This window comes from Haliotis rubra, unplaced genomic scaffold (assembly GCF_003918875.1).
Source record: "Haliotis rubra isolate DU_JTF1 unplaced genomic scaffold, ASM391887v1 Scf106, whole genome shotgun sequence".
NCBI classification, from domain to species: Eukaryota; Metazoa; Mollusca; class Gastropoda; order Lepetellida; family Haliotidae; genus Haliotis; species Haliotis rubra.
The window spans coordinates 300974-318669 of NW_025764959.1; the positions used below are offsets into that span (position 1 = coordinate 300974).

General features: G+C 39.5%; 1 protein-coding gene across 16 annotated transcripts in view; it reads left to right on the top strand.

Annotated features, from left to right (window-relative positions):
* The window catches only part of LOC124277341 (dedicator of cytokinesis protein 9-like), a 186773-nt gene that overhangs the window by 112454 nt on the left and 56623 nt on the right, over positions 1-17696 (top strand). For 13 of the 16 annotated variants that reach the window (XM_046713045.1, XM_046713053.1, XM_046712995.1 and 10 more), the window contains 9 exons: positions 406-546; positions 1041-1124; positions 5119-5227; positions 6388-6402; positions 12846-13024; positions 14406-14652; positions 15765-15906; positions 16396-16526; positions 17622-17688. In XM_046713045.1, coding sequence (XP_046569001.1) covers positions 406-546; positions 1041-1124; positions 5119-5227; positions 6388-6402; positions 12846-13024; positions 14406-14652; positions 15765-15906; positions 16396-16526; positions 17622-17688 — 1115 coding nt within the window. The remainder of the gene's footprint in view (positions 1-405; positions 547-1040; positions 1125-5118; positions 5228-6387; positions 6403-12845; positions 13025-14405; positions 14653-15764; positions 15907-16395; positions 16527-17621; positions 17689-17696) is intronic. The other 3 variants (XM_046713021.1, XM_046713117.1, XM_046713100.1) reach the window with 1 other exon arrangement.

A 17696-nucleotide genomic window follows, 5' to 3' on the forward strand; every position in this document is an offset into this window, starting at 1 on the left:
ACTACACAGTGCCCGATTAACCCTGACAGGGTCAAGGTGACTTATAGGTCAAGGTGTAGGTCAGAGTTTGGGTCAAGATCTAGGTCATAGGTACTCTACCCAATTGAATCTTTTCCTGATATTCACCAGAAGTATGCCACAGTATGGCATGGTTTACACATATTCCATTGCTTGACACAATGTAAGGATCTATGCTAAAACCCGCATCATAATATAATAAGGAAGTCAATAAAGTATCCTGCCTTTCTTATATTTCATGCAGCATTATTTTTTGTTTCATGATAATACTCAACTGCTCCTCTACTGAGAGTGTGGGTTCAAATCATGGATAGGACTCAACCTAAAACAGTTATGAATTTGTACTTAAAGTAAAATAAAGAAATAACGTAATTTGCTCTGCTGCAGATGCCAAGGAACGAGAGGTTTTCCCCGGACTACCAGTACCGCGTACAGAACCTGCTGCAGATCGTAGTGACTCTCATCTCACAGCGACACCAGGAGGAGGGTACGCAGAACGCCAACAGGAGCCTCGCATTCTTCGTCAAGGTAAACACTTCTTTCTGTCATCAGTATGGTAACAATTGTCTTTAGTGTAATCAGTCAAACTACTTATGATCCATCTAATGATGCAGAAATCTGTCGATAATGTTGTAATGGATCGTAACTGAACAATGTGGAACTTTGCCTATCACTGTATTGTCTGGTCCGGACTTTGTTAATGACACCTGGAACACCGCATTAAACAACAGACTAATTTTACATTCACTCATTCATCCAATCATTGTGATGTTTCATAACTAACATTCTTCAATACACTCATTCATTCAATCGTACCAGGGGCCGTGGGGTAGCCTAGTGGTTAAAGCGTTGGCCCGTCAGGCCGAAGACCCGGGTTCGAATCCCCACATGGGTACAATGTGTGAAGCCCATTTCTGGTGTCCCCCCGCCGTGATGTTGCTGGAATATTGCTAAAAGCGGCGTAAAACCAAACTCAGTCAGTCAGTCAGTCAGTCAGTCAATCGTATCATGTTATGTTTCAGAGTTGTTTCACACTGATGGACAGAGGTTTTGTGTTCAAGTTGGTGGCCAAGTACATCGAAATCTTCAATGTGGCCAACAACAAGGTGTGTATTTCAACAGCAAAAACCTGGGTCCTGAGTCACAAAGCGTTTGTAACTTTCCGACCTGTCGTAACACAATACTACATCATTAGCTTACGAATGGCGTAATGGTACAGTGCTTTGTGGAAAGGGTCCCAGGGTTGTAAATAATCAATCTGACCTATCTCACTGTCCATTTCTTCTCTTGTCTGTAAAAGATTTGGTGCTCAGGATGCATAACTAACACAAGCTCCCTATGTCTGAAGTTGACCGTTTTTACTGTTGGCGTTTACTTTTGTTTACGTTGTGTTACTGTTACTGTGATGTTTTAAGGAACTTTGGAACCTGTATGATCAGAGCAAGAACTCCACGTGTCCAGTTGACACGACACTTTTGGTGGTAAGAATTTAGTACGCTTGCCGCAGCTAGATACTGATAAGTGGCTGTTTGTTATCTGTGGAAAATTGATGAAATGTCCATACTCTTTAATACTCTTTAGTGAGCCTGCTTAAGAAATTAATAATTTACACATTCCATGTTAGATAGACAAGAAAACTCTTTGACAGTGTTGTTTTTGTGAAGATAACAAGTTGCCACCACGTAGTCGTCCATTCAAAGGTCACCTGAACCAAAGGTTCTCATGAGGTGATGTCATGGCATGTTGTGTCGTCCTTCAATACATCTGTTGGCCTAACAGTTTTTTATGTATGTCCTCTTAAACACACATGCACGTTATAATAACCTTGCAGTCAATGGGTACCCGATGGGATAAGATGACAGTTAACCTTCTAGTGCCTCATACAGTCAGCTTTGGTTAACCGGGATAGGAAATGTCTATGCTTTGCACATATACTGAGGGAAAAAAATAAGGGATCACGTGAAAACACAAGTGTTCCTTTATACAACGCTTGTGAAGAAACCTGGAAAAAAATAAAGGAACACTTGTGCTTTCACGTGATCCCTTATTTTTTCCCTCAGTATATATTGACCTTAGCGCCACTGAGCATCTTTGAGATAGATATATGAGGCACTCTACAAATGTATGATATATTATATGTGTCCATACTCAGGTGTATTAATCTATGCTGTTCTAGTAGATTCCATACCACATGTTTCCCACACAAATGCTTACATCAGATAGTAAGACATTCCTGACAATATACCTTTGTAAAATCACGGTGTTATGAACCCCTAATGAATCTTTGACAGAAACAATGTAATATAATTTCAACATTGTATAACAGTGAAATACGAGACCAGGTCAAGAAGGAGGCAGTTTCTCGTTGACTTGGTTGATGCCTGTTATTGTATCCCAGTTGAGTAGATGGATGCTCATGATGTCTGTCACTGGATTGTCTGGTCCAGACTCAATTATATACAGACCACCACCGTATAGCTGGAATATTGCTAAGTGTGGCAGTAAATAACAAAAAAAACAACCAAAAAACAACTTTTTAGTTTGGGTTTTCCTGATAGTAATATTTATGCAATAATTCTTCATGTTACAAAACCCAACAGTCAGGTGAGCTACAGAGCCTCATGGCTCAACCTTTAAAAGTCGGCAAGCAACCTGTGGCCAAATAACAGTGTTCACCTAATGAGATGTGGCTTGTAGAATAGAGGTGTCCCTTTATTCTGAACATACATCAGTACGAGAATCCACTAACCACCAGATGTACAGAATTATGGATTACTTCGAGAAATATAGAAATTGTGAATGATTCCATGGCATTTGATTGGCTAACCAGACATTCTTTTTTGCATGTATTTAAATCTATACATTAATCATGTACATAATTTATGTTTTCACAAACTTACAGATTACTGTTTTCTGATTGGCTGATAATTGAGTAGGCAGGGCTTGTGTTGCTTCATTGCAGTAAATGATGTTACTATTTGTGTTTCTGTCTACAGTCTTTTGTATGGTAATGCTTAAATAACCAGTTTGCAAAGTTATTTTTGTTTCTTACATATATGCTTCCATAAACACCAGTTTATTTGCCGGTAACTTCTTAAATCACCCATTTGTAAAAGCAGCGAAAAGAGATGTCAATTAAATATATCAGAAACCCATGGAAGTGATTTCAATGCTGTTGTGTCTAAGACCTAAAAAAACTCCTATTAAGAGGAACACTACGAAACATATACTCCAAAACGTTGTGTGGGGCGGTGTGGTAGCCTAGTGGTTAAAGCGTTCGCTCGTCACACCAACAACCCGGGTTCGATTCCCCACATGGGTACAATGTGTGAAGCCCATTTCTGGTGTCCCCCGCCGTGATATCGCTGGAATATTGCTAAAAAGCGGCGTAAAACCATACTCACTCACTCACTCCAAAACGTTGTGGTCCTCATAATAAAGAAGTTGACATCCATAAAAAATTCTCTTCCTTACAAAATGACAGGCTCCAATACATCGGGAATGTTTTTGAATGTGGTGTTAAACCAAACTAACTCTTTCTACAAAATATGAATGCTCACAAAAGGGGGTCGATGTGTTCGGTAAAATATTTTTTTTGGATAGTTTTGTTCTGTTTTTGGAATGCAACTGTAAAAGACATGCTCAAATTAACAAATGCATCCAATTTGTTTGATTGTGTGGATTGTTTCCTTTGACTAAATCAATTAAACCACTGACACTGCATGCCTGTCTGATGACAATGTGATGCGTTAGTCCTACGACTGTCGTACGTCTGTGTTAAAGTATGGGAGAGATCATCTTATCATCTGTGTACGCCTGTGTTAAAGTATGGGAGTTACGATCATCTTAGTGCTTTCTAACTGTCGACGCGGTGTGTTAAAGGATGGGAGTTGGGATCACCTTAGTCCTACGACTGTCGTACGTCTGTGTTAAGGTATGGGAGTTACGATCATCTTAGTGCTACGACTGTCGTACGTCTGTGTTAAGGTATGGGAGTTGGGGTCACCTTAGCACTAAGATTGCTTTGTATAAAGGCACTTTCCTGGTCTCATTCCACAACGTAACTGTAGGTTCCATACTTTACATGAACATTCTACATGAACTTAGGCCAGTTGTTGCACTGCAATCACTTTGCGGAACAGGATCCCGATCTTTAACATGAATTCCATCCTCAAATGTGAGGAAACCCGTGAAGGTCTGGGGTGGAATGTTGATCTTCAGTAACCCATGCTTGTCGTAAGAGGCGACTAATGGGATCGGGTGGTCAGGCTCGCTGACTTGGTTGACACGTGTCATCGGTTCCCAATTGCGCAGATCAATGCTCATGCTGTTGATCACTGGATTGTCTGGTCCAGACTCGATTATTTACAGACCGCTGCCATATAGCTGGAATATTGCTGAGTGCGGCGTAACACTAAACTCACTCACTGTGTTTTGTTTCTTTTGTAAGTATGGCAAGATAGCCTAGTGGTTACAGTGTTTGCTTGTCACTGAAGTAACAGGTTCAATTCCCCACAGGGGATAGCCTAGTGGTTACAATATTTGCTTGTCACCGAAGACCCGGGTTTAAATTCTGCACAGTGGTTAAAATGTTTCCACATTCTGCACATGGGATTTAGAATATTCCATATTTACAATTATTCTATAGAATCATGGTACAAATTCCATCTCATTGGTTATATATTGGCTAATATTTATCTCAAGTACTCATGACCTCTAGTCTGTTGAATCTCGGCTCAGTTTGTGTAAACCTCAGCCTAGAGATCTGAAACAAGGCTTTCTGAATCTGGTGATGGAGTTTGGAGAATCCTTATAAGGAGACAAGACCCCTGTGTATTGGAAGTCCTGTCATTTTCAAACAACTTTTTTATGAATCAATCTGGCTGCCAGTTTAACCCAGGGTTCTATGTGAGACAGAAATGTGCATCAAGTACGCACATATGTGTAGAATGGATGCAGATAATATATATATATTTTGCAGCCCAAGGGATGCCCAATAATATTCAGTTATATACAGAGAGGTTGTCACTGAAAATAACACTAATTAAATCTTGTACCTTTTGAGGCTCTCAAATGGATGAATTCAATTTATTGTTTCAGATTCTTCATCAGTTCAAGTTCGAGTTTCTGAGCATCGTTTCCAGCCACGAACACTACATCCCGCTTTGTCTACCCATGATGAGGAAAGGGAGGGTTAAAAACTTCAAAGGTGCGATATAGTACATATCTATATTCACGTTAAATATAGCACTAATCACCAATATCTCCTTATCTCATGTTCTCAAACCATGTTATATCTATTTATGTTACATGCGAGAAGTAACAGTAATATTCATTCTCACGTAAAGTATATGAAAACATAATTTGTAAAATATTTTCTAACGATTATTTTTAAATGGTCATATTTAAAGCTCATATGCATCTTATATATGAATATATTCCAACTCATTCAGTGATGCATGACGTATAGCCTGTAATGACCAATATCAATTACATCCATTTCATTTGTTTATCATTATGTCACTGTGGCAAGAAACTTTTGTAGACTGTAATTCAGGGATGTAATGATTTAATGATTTTAGTGTTAATTATTTGTGATTAAGTACTTTGTTACTGTTATTGAAAGGTAGATGACACAATATTGTAGAAGGATTCTTTAAGTGTAGCTTTTGTTGTTTTTAGTTTCACACTTATGTTGATACTTGTTGTGACATTATTTGTTTTTTGATAAACCTTCAATACAATACCGTAACCAATCCAGCAATTACCACACAACATCTGAAGTGTTAAGAGAAATTTAAATCAAGAAATGTGTGTTTGTATTGTAAAGATAAATTCGAAATTAAGGAATGTTGGTTTTACAGAGAATACTTCTTTCTGAAAAGTTAAGAATTAGCAACGTATTTACTTAAATCCGTGGCATATGGAAATATTGTCTATTTTTATGTTTTATTTTGAAAATTATATAATTTTAAAAAATGTATTTGTGTTGTAAGTTTAAATTTGAAAATGGATTCTATAGACAAGAGTCTTTCTGAAATTTGAAAATAGCAATATATCACAATACTTCGGAAATATCTTTCATTGAAAATTTTATTACAGAAATTTGATGCAACATAATATAAAATGAAAATCAGTCTGTAAGTAAACACATGTTTTTGTGTTTGAAAGTCAGGAAATACAACCTTGAGAGGCTGAAGTGTTTTTACTGGAATATTTACGGTAGCATGAGATGACAACTCTGCATGGCTTAGATCTTTGTTTCCCTGAGTTTAGAGCCTCTGTCCGCAGAGCTATTGATGTAGCCTTCCTTTCAGCGACTGTTCCGCTATGTTGTGTGACAAACTATTTCATTCACTTTATCAACAGAGTTCAAGCCAGAAGGTAAAAGCAAGAGGAAATAAGACTTTTATCAAAGCTTGATTTTTTTTGTTTGCTGACCACATGCTGCTAACATTTCATGTAGAGCCTTCATCAACTGTCACACAGAGTTATCTCCCTTCCTTGTGACATACTATTGTCTTAACAACAATTTCTTCTTGTGAGTTGGACTCCACGTGCCCCTTGTACCAGTGCCCGTCGGGATCAGAGTGTTTGCTGCTGTTTGTTTATTTAAAATAATTGAATTATATTAATTTAGAATAATAGCTTAAATTCATCTGAAAGTCATTTCAAATGCTTCTGTTTCAAATGCTTGTTACCATGATTTTGAGAAATAGTTCCTTGACACATGGATGTGTCTTGTTATCTTGATCTTGATATATAGTGACCTATTGTTAATTTGATATTGACAAATATTGACCTATTGTTATCTTGATATTGACAAATAGTGACATTGTTATCTTGATATTGACAAATATTGACCTATTGTTATCTTGATATTGACAAATAGTGACATCGTTATCTTGATATTGACAAATATTGACCTATTGTTATCTTGATATTGACAAATATTGACCTATTGTCATCTTGATATTGACAAATATTGACCTATTGTTATCTTGATATTGACAAATATTGACCTATTGTCATCTTGATATTGACAAATGGTGACTTGTTGTTACGATCACATTGACAAAACATGAGCTCATGATTGTTCTTTATATTGACAAATCTGAATTTTTATCTTGATAAAGAAATCGTAATTTTTATTCAAAATATATTTTTTTCTATATTGACTGACTGACTGACTGACTGACTGAGTTTAGTTTTACGCCGCTTTTAGCAATATTCCAGTAATATCACGGAGGGGGACACCAGAAATGGGCTTAACACATTGCCCATGCCCATGATGGGAATCGATACCATTCGGCGTGACGAGCCAACGCTTTTAACCACTAGGCTACCCCACCGACCCTTCTATATTGACAAATATTGACCTTGCTATTTTAATACAGACAGTTAATGGTCTTTTTTCATTTTTGAATCAGACAAGCAGTGGTCTGTTGTCATTTTGGTATTAACAATGTGAACCCATAATATCTTTTAAGGTGAGGAGTTGTGAATCCTTGTTAGGCCAGACCAATTTTATTTCCTGTTTTACGTTTTTTGTCCTCAGAAAACCTAAAGGCAGGAGGGAAAAAAATTAAACATAAAAATCACCAGTCAAAGTAATATTCCTTTTAAATACTAAAAGTATTTTATTTTTGGCAATTTATGAAGTGTATATGGTGCAAAAAACAATCCAAAAAATTTTTCGTGTAAGTTTACATGTTTGGCCAATAAAAACATGAGGATTTTATTTTTTGAGCGGGGAAAATTAATATATATTTTTTTTCTTATTCTTGAAAAATTACGACCGGCGGATCCATAAAACAAGAAATGAAATTGGTCTGGCCTTACTGTGATATTGACCAAAAGTGACCTTGTTTTCTGATGTGGACAATAGGTTAACCCTTGTCAAATAGTAAACGTTTATCTGGATATTGACAAATTCGTTATTGTTATTTTGATACTGATAAATACCTTTGGGTTTCTTGATATATGCCGATACTGATCTTGTTACCACTAGCACACATTGTAACAAGCTGTGACTCGAATAAAATTGTGGAATAAGGAAATGTGTAAATCTGATCCCGACATGAAGCACTCTTGGTCCCCTGTCAGGTGTGTTGTCAGCCTCAGTGGAGAGTGTCCACGTACATCGTCATGGTTTGATATTGTACATAACATATCGCTTGTAGCATATCTCAAACATCAGCTTTTTGATTAGTTGTGATTTTCTTGATCTATCTTTCTGCTTTGTTTATAAGTTGGATGGTGCTTCCATGAGCTTGTGTGCATGTGATCGACAGTGTATAATGTTTACCCTGTAAGTCCTTCATCCTTCCACCACGTGTGTCCGGTCTGTGGCTTTGGTAACGTAAAGGGAGACCACCTCCAGTCCCCATTCCATGCTAGGTCTAGAAGTTGTAATTTGTGAAGCTGAGACATTGTCTCATTGTATTAATAGTAATTATTACAAGGTTAATATGAAGTATGTAAACAGCATTTGGGAGTGATACACATTAAAGGTGATATTTTATGGATGTCAGCTTCTTTATTATTATAAGGAACACGACATTTTTGTGTGTATTCCTACTCCTTCATCAGGTGACGAAGCAGAAGGAATATACTCTGAAACATTGTATTCTTCATAATAAAGATGTGACATCCATAAATTCTCTTACATTCTCTTTAACTTGATATAAATGATATAACCGAGCTGGACTGACATGATTTCTCAATGATTTGAATCAAATTTCAAATGACCGCCAGTCAGAACCGTAGCCCCTCTTTAACCCTTCTGTTTTGGGGATCTTGTGGTGGCAGCAGTTTATTATCCAGACATGTTTTCCCTCCTGTTGCCTGGCAACACTTTTAAATCTCCCTGTCCCCAGTGTATGAGGTTTGATTGAGATCTAACGATTATCCTCCTCATTTGCAATTGTTTATCCACTGTCTTGGGACAATATATGCATCTGGAACTGATTTTCACTTAGTTAAATTATTCTTGTTTAATAACATTTCCATCTCTTCTTATGACCTGGGGCCCGTTGCACAAAGTGATGGTATCGCTAAGATGATCGTAACTCTGTCATAGTTCTACAGGGCCCTGAACAAGTTGACTTTTTGTCATGTGGCTGTACAACTTGGGCGGTGGGGCAACCTTGTGGTTAAAGTGTCACGCCAAATTCCCCACATGGCATATGGCTACATGTGTGAAGCCCATTTCTGGTCCTCGTTCTGCCGCGATATTGCTGGAATATTGCTTAAAAGTGGCGTAATGCTAAACTCACTCACTCTCTCACTGTACAACCTATGTACAAATGTATTAGGTTTGTCCGGGCACTCTAAGAGAAAACCGTATTATTGCACCCTGATAACAGATATCACCTGAGTATTGCAATAACATGATTATCAACCCTATTGACTCAGTTCCATGTTTTCCTATCAGTATTCAAAACCATCCATCAAACTTATTGTTAAAAAACCAAACCTCAAGTACTAAAGTAGAATTCAGACACAGAAGGGTGTTCGTACTATTGACCTCAAGATTGATGGATTTGATCAGTTGACAGGTGACTGTGATTGAAATGTTCCTTTCCATTGCTCACGCACTCTTGGGTTTGTCAAAGTAAAGTTGGAATTGGTTCCAGCAGACTATGTAACTTCTAGTAATGGTTACTGAATAGATCAGGTCGTCAGCCATGGTGGCTGAGTGGGTTAGATTGCTCTTTGTGTTCCAGCAGATTAGATGCCTGACTCTGAGGGTGTGGGTTCGAATCCCGGATTATACTCAACCTGTTACAAGCACTAGAATCTGTACTTTCCTGAGGAAGTGTAATACCAAACACATGTTACATGTTACATGCTGCCAACATTTGGCCGTAATGTTGCTGAAGGAGGCAAACAAACACTGGCAGGGCTATTTATTATGGGAATACTTATTGTACTGTCATTCAGGAAGTTGATGATCACTGCCCTGTAAAACCAGGTGTCAGCTCCGTTTTTCACTCAGTGGAAAAATGTTCTTACACAAACATGTCCTGAAGATAAGATACTGTTTTCTTAAACATGCTATCCTTTGTAATAACCCCCCCTTGTTTGCCACTGTGTCAATGCACAATTTTATGTGTGAAATGTTAATTATATTATGTTGACAGTATAATGGAGTACCACGCGTACCCTATTGTCTGACAGTGTGAATATCTTTGCCATATTATAAACTGCTTGTCTAACATTATCACACTGTGTGTAGTGATGACACAACTTTATGGATGATCAACTTCTTTATTTTAACAATAGCGATGTTTCGGGTATAGATTCTTATACTGTTAAAAAGAAGTTGATCATCCATAAAGTTGTGTCATCTCTATACCAGCAACTTCTAAAATGCCACTCAAACAAATCACTGTGTGTAGTGTCTATTATCGTACTAACACTGCAGTGCCATATGCTTGTCGAAAGACCAAAATCAGGTTTGGGTAGATACGGTTTGTCTTGAGCCCTGCTCTCAAATGTGACTGACTGACTGACTGAGTTTGGTTTTACGCCGCTTTTAGCAATATTCCAGCAACATCATGGCGGGGGACACCGGAAATGGGCTTCACACATTGTACCCATGTGGGGATTCGAACCCGGGTCTTCGGCGTGACGAGCCAACGCTTTAATCACTAGGCTACCCCACCGCCCCCTCAAATGTGGTCTAAGCACTGAGATAACTTTAATTCCAGTGCTGTAACAAAGATTTACGGCAGTCGTAGCTCGTAAGAACTTGCATGTAGTAACAGACACATTCAGCAGCCATAGTGCACAGACAATCGTAACTACCATGCTTTAAAGTAGAGGCACAAAAGTCATTTTGCTAAGGTGTTCTTAACTCCAATACTTAAACATGCACATTAGACAGTCTAAGATGATCGTAACTCCACACTTTAATTTACACTTGTGACAGTCATAGTACTGAGATGTTCGTAACTCACATACTACATGGACATTAGACAGTCGATGACAAACGTAACTCCCTGCTTTAACATACACTTGTGACACTCATAGTGCTAAGACAATCGTAAGTCCCATACTTAAGCATGGACATCCGATAGTCTTAACTCCCCACTTTAACAAGCACTTATGACAGTCTTAGTGCTCATATGTTGTAAGTCCTATACTTAAACACGGACTTACAACAGTCTAAGACGATGGAAACTCCCTGCTTTATCATGCACTTATGACAGTCATAGTGCTAAGACAATCGTAAGTCACATACCCGGTACTTAAACATGGACATCCATCAGTCTAAGACAATCGTAACTCCCTGCTTTATCATGCACTTATGACAGTCATAGTGCTAAGACAATCGTAAGTCACATACCCGGTACTTAAACATGGACATCCATCAGTCTAAGACAATCGTAACTCCCTGCTTTATCATGCACTTATGACAGTCATAGTGCTAAGACAATCGTAAGTCACATACCCGGTACTTAAACATGGACATCCATCAGTCTAAGACAATCGTAACTCCCTGCTTTATCATGCACTTATGACAGTCATAGTGCTAAGACAATCGTAAGTCACATACCCGGTACTTAAACATGGACATCCAACAGTCTAAGACAATCGTAACTGCCTGCTTTAACATACACTTGTGACAGTCATAGTGCTAAGACAATCGTAAGTCACATACCCGGTACTTAAACATGGACATCCATCAGTCTAAGACAATCGTAACTCCCTGCTTTAACATACACTTATGACAGTCATAGTGCTAAGACAATCGTAAGTCCCACACTTAAGAATGGACTTATGCATTCTGAGAGTACATTCCAGTCATATTAGGTGCTGCAGTTCTCAATTCAGAGTTGTGCCCCTTAGTCTTGTCAGGATCTGCTGGACCAAGATTTGCTTCAGTTTTTACTTTTTGTCAGCACTGGTTTAGTGTTCCACCAAAGGAGTAAATGTCCATGAACTACATCAAGCTGGGCCTTCCTCCTACATTCCATGATGAAGATGCTTAGGAAGGTCATCAACTCACTGATTCACTCACTCACTCACATGTATGCATCCAGATTATGATAACTGTAAATCTAGCCTAGCGACTACCACATTAAACCTTGTATCACACTGTCATGTATGCTGTATAATCTTATATTCACCAAGAGCATTTTTGGTGCATGATGAATCATATTATTCATGGTTTCTTTGAGGTTGGTCATATTTTCATTTTGTGTAAATATTTTTATTAAATTTGAACAGCATGAATTTTGAGGACTGAGTTATAAAGGCATGTTTTGGTTTAATGTAATGATCAAGCTACACTCCAATTCATGTCTGTTTTCACTTTTTGAAAAAGGGTTAGTTGTATAGAAATGAGGACTTTCTTCTGAATTTTGTCAAATATGAACATTTCAAAATCAGTTATTATTAAACCTTTTACTAATTAAATGACTAGATTGACAATGTCCAGGCTAGATCCGAAGGAACATGTATGTTACTATTAGCTTTTAAGTACCTGTCCTGCTTACTAGCAATGGTACCTCTTGGTAAATATTCTATATTTTGCTTTACACTGGTAAAGGAATTGTTCAGGAATTTGAATAACTCTGCCTCGATCATTTTGACAAAAAGTGATTGACAGTATGTGAAGAATTCATGCTAATCATACTCGAATGACATAAATCCTATTACTGTTTCTTTGCCCTGTCAGTCACCCAAAACGATCTGACATTTAAATTAAAAAATGTTCAGTACAAAGGAAGATATTTTATGATTTGTAGTACTGTACATGAGTGTAAGACAGTTGATGGTTTTGCTACAGTACCTGTGCAAAGTGTGGTGTGTTTCAGATCTGAGGCAGGACTACACGCTGTCGGATGAGTTCCGGAAGACTCACTACCTGGTCGGGCTGCTCGTTCATGAGCTGAAGCAGGCGCTGGTCCAACCCCGAGACATGCGGCGCTGTGCCATCACCGTGCTCCGCAACCAGCTCGCCAAACACGCCTTCGATGATAGATACACTAAAACGGTGAGATTCAGTGTGGATTGGTCCCACTGTGACTCTTTGTGAGGATGTAGATGGCTCAGTGATGTAAGGCAGCGGTATTTGTATTGCAGAGTTGTGTCCCTTAGGTGTTCCAGAATCCTATGACTACAGTTGGATTTTACCGAGTTGGTAACGTCTGAATCTGAAGGATCTGGGTTAGAGTTGGTCTTCAGCAACCCACTCTTGTCATAAGAGTCGAGTCAACTACAGGATTGGGTGGTGAGACTTGCTGACTTGGTTGACACATGTCATCGTATCCCAATGCTGTTGATCACTGGATTATCTGGTCCAGACTCGATTATTTAAAGGCCACCATGATATAGCTGGAATATTGCTGAGTGTGACATTGAACAACAAACAAACAAATGAAAACTGAATCGCTTTAAAGGCATCCCAATTACTCGCTATTATTGGACCGCCTCCGTGGTGTAGTGGTTAGAGCGTCCGCCCGGAGAGAGGAAGGTCGCTGGTTTGATCCCCGACCGCGTCATACCAAAAGATGTTAAAATATGGTACTTGTTGGTCCCTGCCTGGCGCTCGGCATTAATAGGTACAACAAGGACTGGTCGGCTCGGAGTCAGTATAATGTGTCTGAGTGGGGTATTCATGCTTCACTGCGGCATGGTATCTCAGTGGGCTAGCACTATAAAACCAGCTTAAGTCTGGGCTAGTACAAGCAGCCGCACACACACATACACACCCATGCATGTCGTTATATGAGCGAAATATTCTCAAGTACGACGTTAAACCCAATTTCACCTCACCTCACTCACTATTATTGAAGTGTCAAGTATTCCGACTGGATGTGGTATCCAGGCGTGGTATCCCTGAATTATTCCATAAAACAAATCATGCAAGCATATTATTTTTTTAAATGTGCACCAAATTATAAACAATCCCAAACACAAATATTTATGATATCAGTTGGTCTATACCTCCCAAGTATTCTTGCTCTCGGCATTAATGGGTACAACAAGGACTGGTTGGCTCGGAGTCAGTATAATGTGTCTGAGTGGGGTATTCATGCTTCACTGCGGCATGGTATCTCAGTGGGCTAGCACTATGAAACCAGCTTAAGTCTGGGCTAGTACAAGCAGACGCACATGCACATACACACGCATGCACGTCGTCATATGAGCGAAATATTCTCAAGCCCAACATTAAACCCAATTTCACCTCACCTCACCTCCCAAGTATTCTTATATTTGCTAATCCCTCACCAACTTATCCACTGACACTCTGAAAATTATTAATTTATATATACTTATATTTTCTCACTTAGATTATAAGGACTATTGTTGCTACTGCTATGTAATGACGGGGTAAATGTTTGTAATTATCACGTGATATTCTTGACAAAAAGGTCCAGCAAGGACGAATCGCGGCCCTGTATCTCCCTCTCATATCGGTGCTGCTGGAGAACAAAAACCGCCTCATCAAGGATGTTCAGAGTCCAACCTCCAGCACGACTCCCAAGGCCCCTGTTGCTAATGGTGACGCTCATGGACTGAAACCACCCAGTAACCAATCAAAACAGCCGGCTCCTGCACCTCCGTCCCCAGCACCAGAACAACGTCCCTCATCAACAGTCTTTGATATGATTGGTGGAGGTGAGGTTTTATGAATTACTACATGTCGTGAAATTGGTTAATTTAAAAAAATGGAATGAATCCAGCTGATCACCCACTGAAGAATAATTTGTGTTAAAAAGAACAGGAGAGCCAGTTGATTTCTATGTTTTATGTCATATGATGAATTATTCAAATAATATCTGTGTGTGGAGGAGCTTCTAAAGTGGTACCTTGTCCGGAGTCTGTGCCCTGTAGAGTAGCTTTAATTTGACATATATGTGTAGGATAAAGCACGACTCCAAGGTTATGGTTGGGAAAGTAAGACCCGAGACTGGAGGGTGGGGAGAAGTAAAACCGAGAGCGTGTAGCGCTCGAGGTCTTACTTCTCTCCAACCGATGGTCGAGGGCTTACTTTCCCAACCATAACCGAGGAGGAGTGCTTTATTATACATATAAACCGTCAATGATGGATAATTAGATGATCATATAATGAAGCTGCATAACAGTAACTGAAGCGCTAGTAAAATCAATTTTATGACAGTAGGCCTAACTATAAACAGATAATTCAACCCTCGTTCTTTGTCGGCCCGGTGGCTGTGAGGTAGAGCATCCGCTTATGAATCTGAAATATACGGTTTCAATCCTGCTAGGGAAACATTTGCACATTTAAGTTGATCTTTAACGATATTTTTCAATTGATTTCAAACACTACATATCATCTGAATTTGAATGTTGATGTTAATATAGAGTTAGGAAAAAGTAAAACCTGGGAAGAGGTCTTACTTACCAAAAGTAAAACTGGGAAATAGGTCTTACTTACGAAAAGTAAAACCTGGGAGCAAACAAAAACCTCAAATGTGGTAATTCCGGGAAAAGAAGCCATGTCTAATATATAGTGAGAAGCAGCCTTCAGGTTTATATTTTAATATAACGTATATGTTAATATAAGATATCTTCATTCTGGGACCAAAGGTCAGTCTTCAAGCCTCAGAGTTTTAAGCTTTCAGCAATTTGTGTAGAAGTATGTAGTACCTTAAGATGCTCAGATGATGTACTTCTATTCAAGAAACATCCAAAATAACAGATATCAAATTATCTTGTCTGCATCCATGGATCCTTCTGGGATGTTCATCATGTTTGTGGTGTTGCAGTGACGCCATATTCCAGCACCATGCCGCAGCTGAACGGTGGGATGTCACGAACAGTGAACGGGTCGAGTATCTCCATCAACAGTGACGACTCGTCCTCCACCGAGAAGGGAGACCGGGATGTAACAGAGAAGGGACATGGTCGGTAGGTTCAATGATTTTCTATCTCAAAGTGGCAAAATGTTGCAGTATTCACGAAAACAGTTCGACACACGGATTTCATTCTCTCAGTGTGATGTTGTTGGACAAGTGGCGCGCTGTCTGAAATTCTGAAAGTGGTGTTAAACCAAACTCATCTATTCGCTCAAGCTGAAGATAAGGGTTAGAACCGGTCTTCAGCAACCCTTGCTTGTCGTAAAAGGTGACTAATGGGATCGGGTGGTCAGGCTCGCTGACTTGGTTGACATCGTATCCCAATTGTATAGATCAATGCTCATGCTGTTGATCACTGGATTGTCGGGTCCAGACTCAATTTTATAAAGACTACCGCATATAGCTGGAATATTGCTGAGTGCTTTTGACAACAAAGCAACCAACTTGGTCAAGTTCAGTGCAGTATACTCAGTAAGGGTAATGGTATGATTCTATGACATGATGATATTGCACCTTACTGACCCCTTTGTTGTTCCTCCAGACGTGAATCTACAGCGACCTTGACCCCTGCCCCGCCATCACCCTACCTCCACCGGTACGACAAGCTGGACATCCTCGAGATCCGTGACCTTCTCCTCTGCTACTTATACGTCGTCAAGTACCTCCCTGAAGGTCAGATTGTGTTGTTATATCACCCAGTTTCTAGGATATTGTTGACATCACTATATAGCGTTACCTTTCTTTTTCACGTAGATTGACCGCCTCCGTGGTGTAGTGGTTATAGCGTCCGCCCGGAAACGTGTGAGGTTGCGGATTCTATCCCCGACCGCGTCATACCAAAAGATGTTAAAATATGGTACTTGCGAGCTCCCTGCCTGGAGCTCGGCATTAATGGGTACAACAAAGACTGGTCGGCTCGGGAGTCAGTATAATGTGTCTGAGTGGGATATTCATGCTTCACTGCAGCATGGTATCTCAGTGGGCTAGCACTATAAAACCAGCTTCAGTCTGGGCTAGTACAAGCAGCCGCACATACACATACACCCGCATGCATGTCGTCATATGAGCGGCAATATTCTCAAGCCCGACGTTAAACACAATTTCACCTCACCTCAACTTCACGAAGATTGGCTGGCTCATGTCAGTTGTTTCAAGCTTTCCATCACTCATGCAGCTGATGGCAATTTGAGATTAAAATAAGATAAGAATAATTAATTGAAGATGATATTCATTGTTTTCCTTGATCATTTTTAAGGACATTCTTGGCAGAGAACAAAGTGATTTTTCAGTTTTAGCACTATGTTTGGTGATTGTTTGCAGTTGGCATTGTGGACTCTTCACAGTTGTGTATGGGCTGTGCTTGGCAAGCCACCATCTTGTGCGGAGTTGTGTCATGATGATATCGGAGTGACTAACATTTGCTACTTCTGTTACTATGGCCTTTAGACTGCCATTGTGATTATGGATACAGAGTGTGCTTGGACTGTCTGTCCTTTGATGCTCCCACCTTGTGTCATAAAAATGGACGGGATAAGGCGTTACTTGTTACCCTGTCTGGTGCTTGGCATCAAGGGATAAAACAAGGACTAGGCCAAGATTTTTTAAGCTCTCTTAGAGCTAAGATAGTCGTAAGTTAATGTTAATGTATGGCACTTACAACCTTCCTAACACTAGGAGAGCTTAAAACATCTAGGACCTGGTCTGTTGGGGCCTGCCCACTGCCCCCTCCACGACTTCTGTTTCTAAGTCTGTCTTTGTTACCTCCAGATATTCTACTGGGATGGTTCAACAACTCCTCTGAAAATGATATTGTGGACTTCTTCACATTACTGGGGTAAGTCA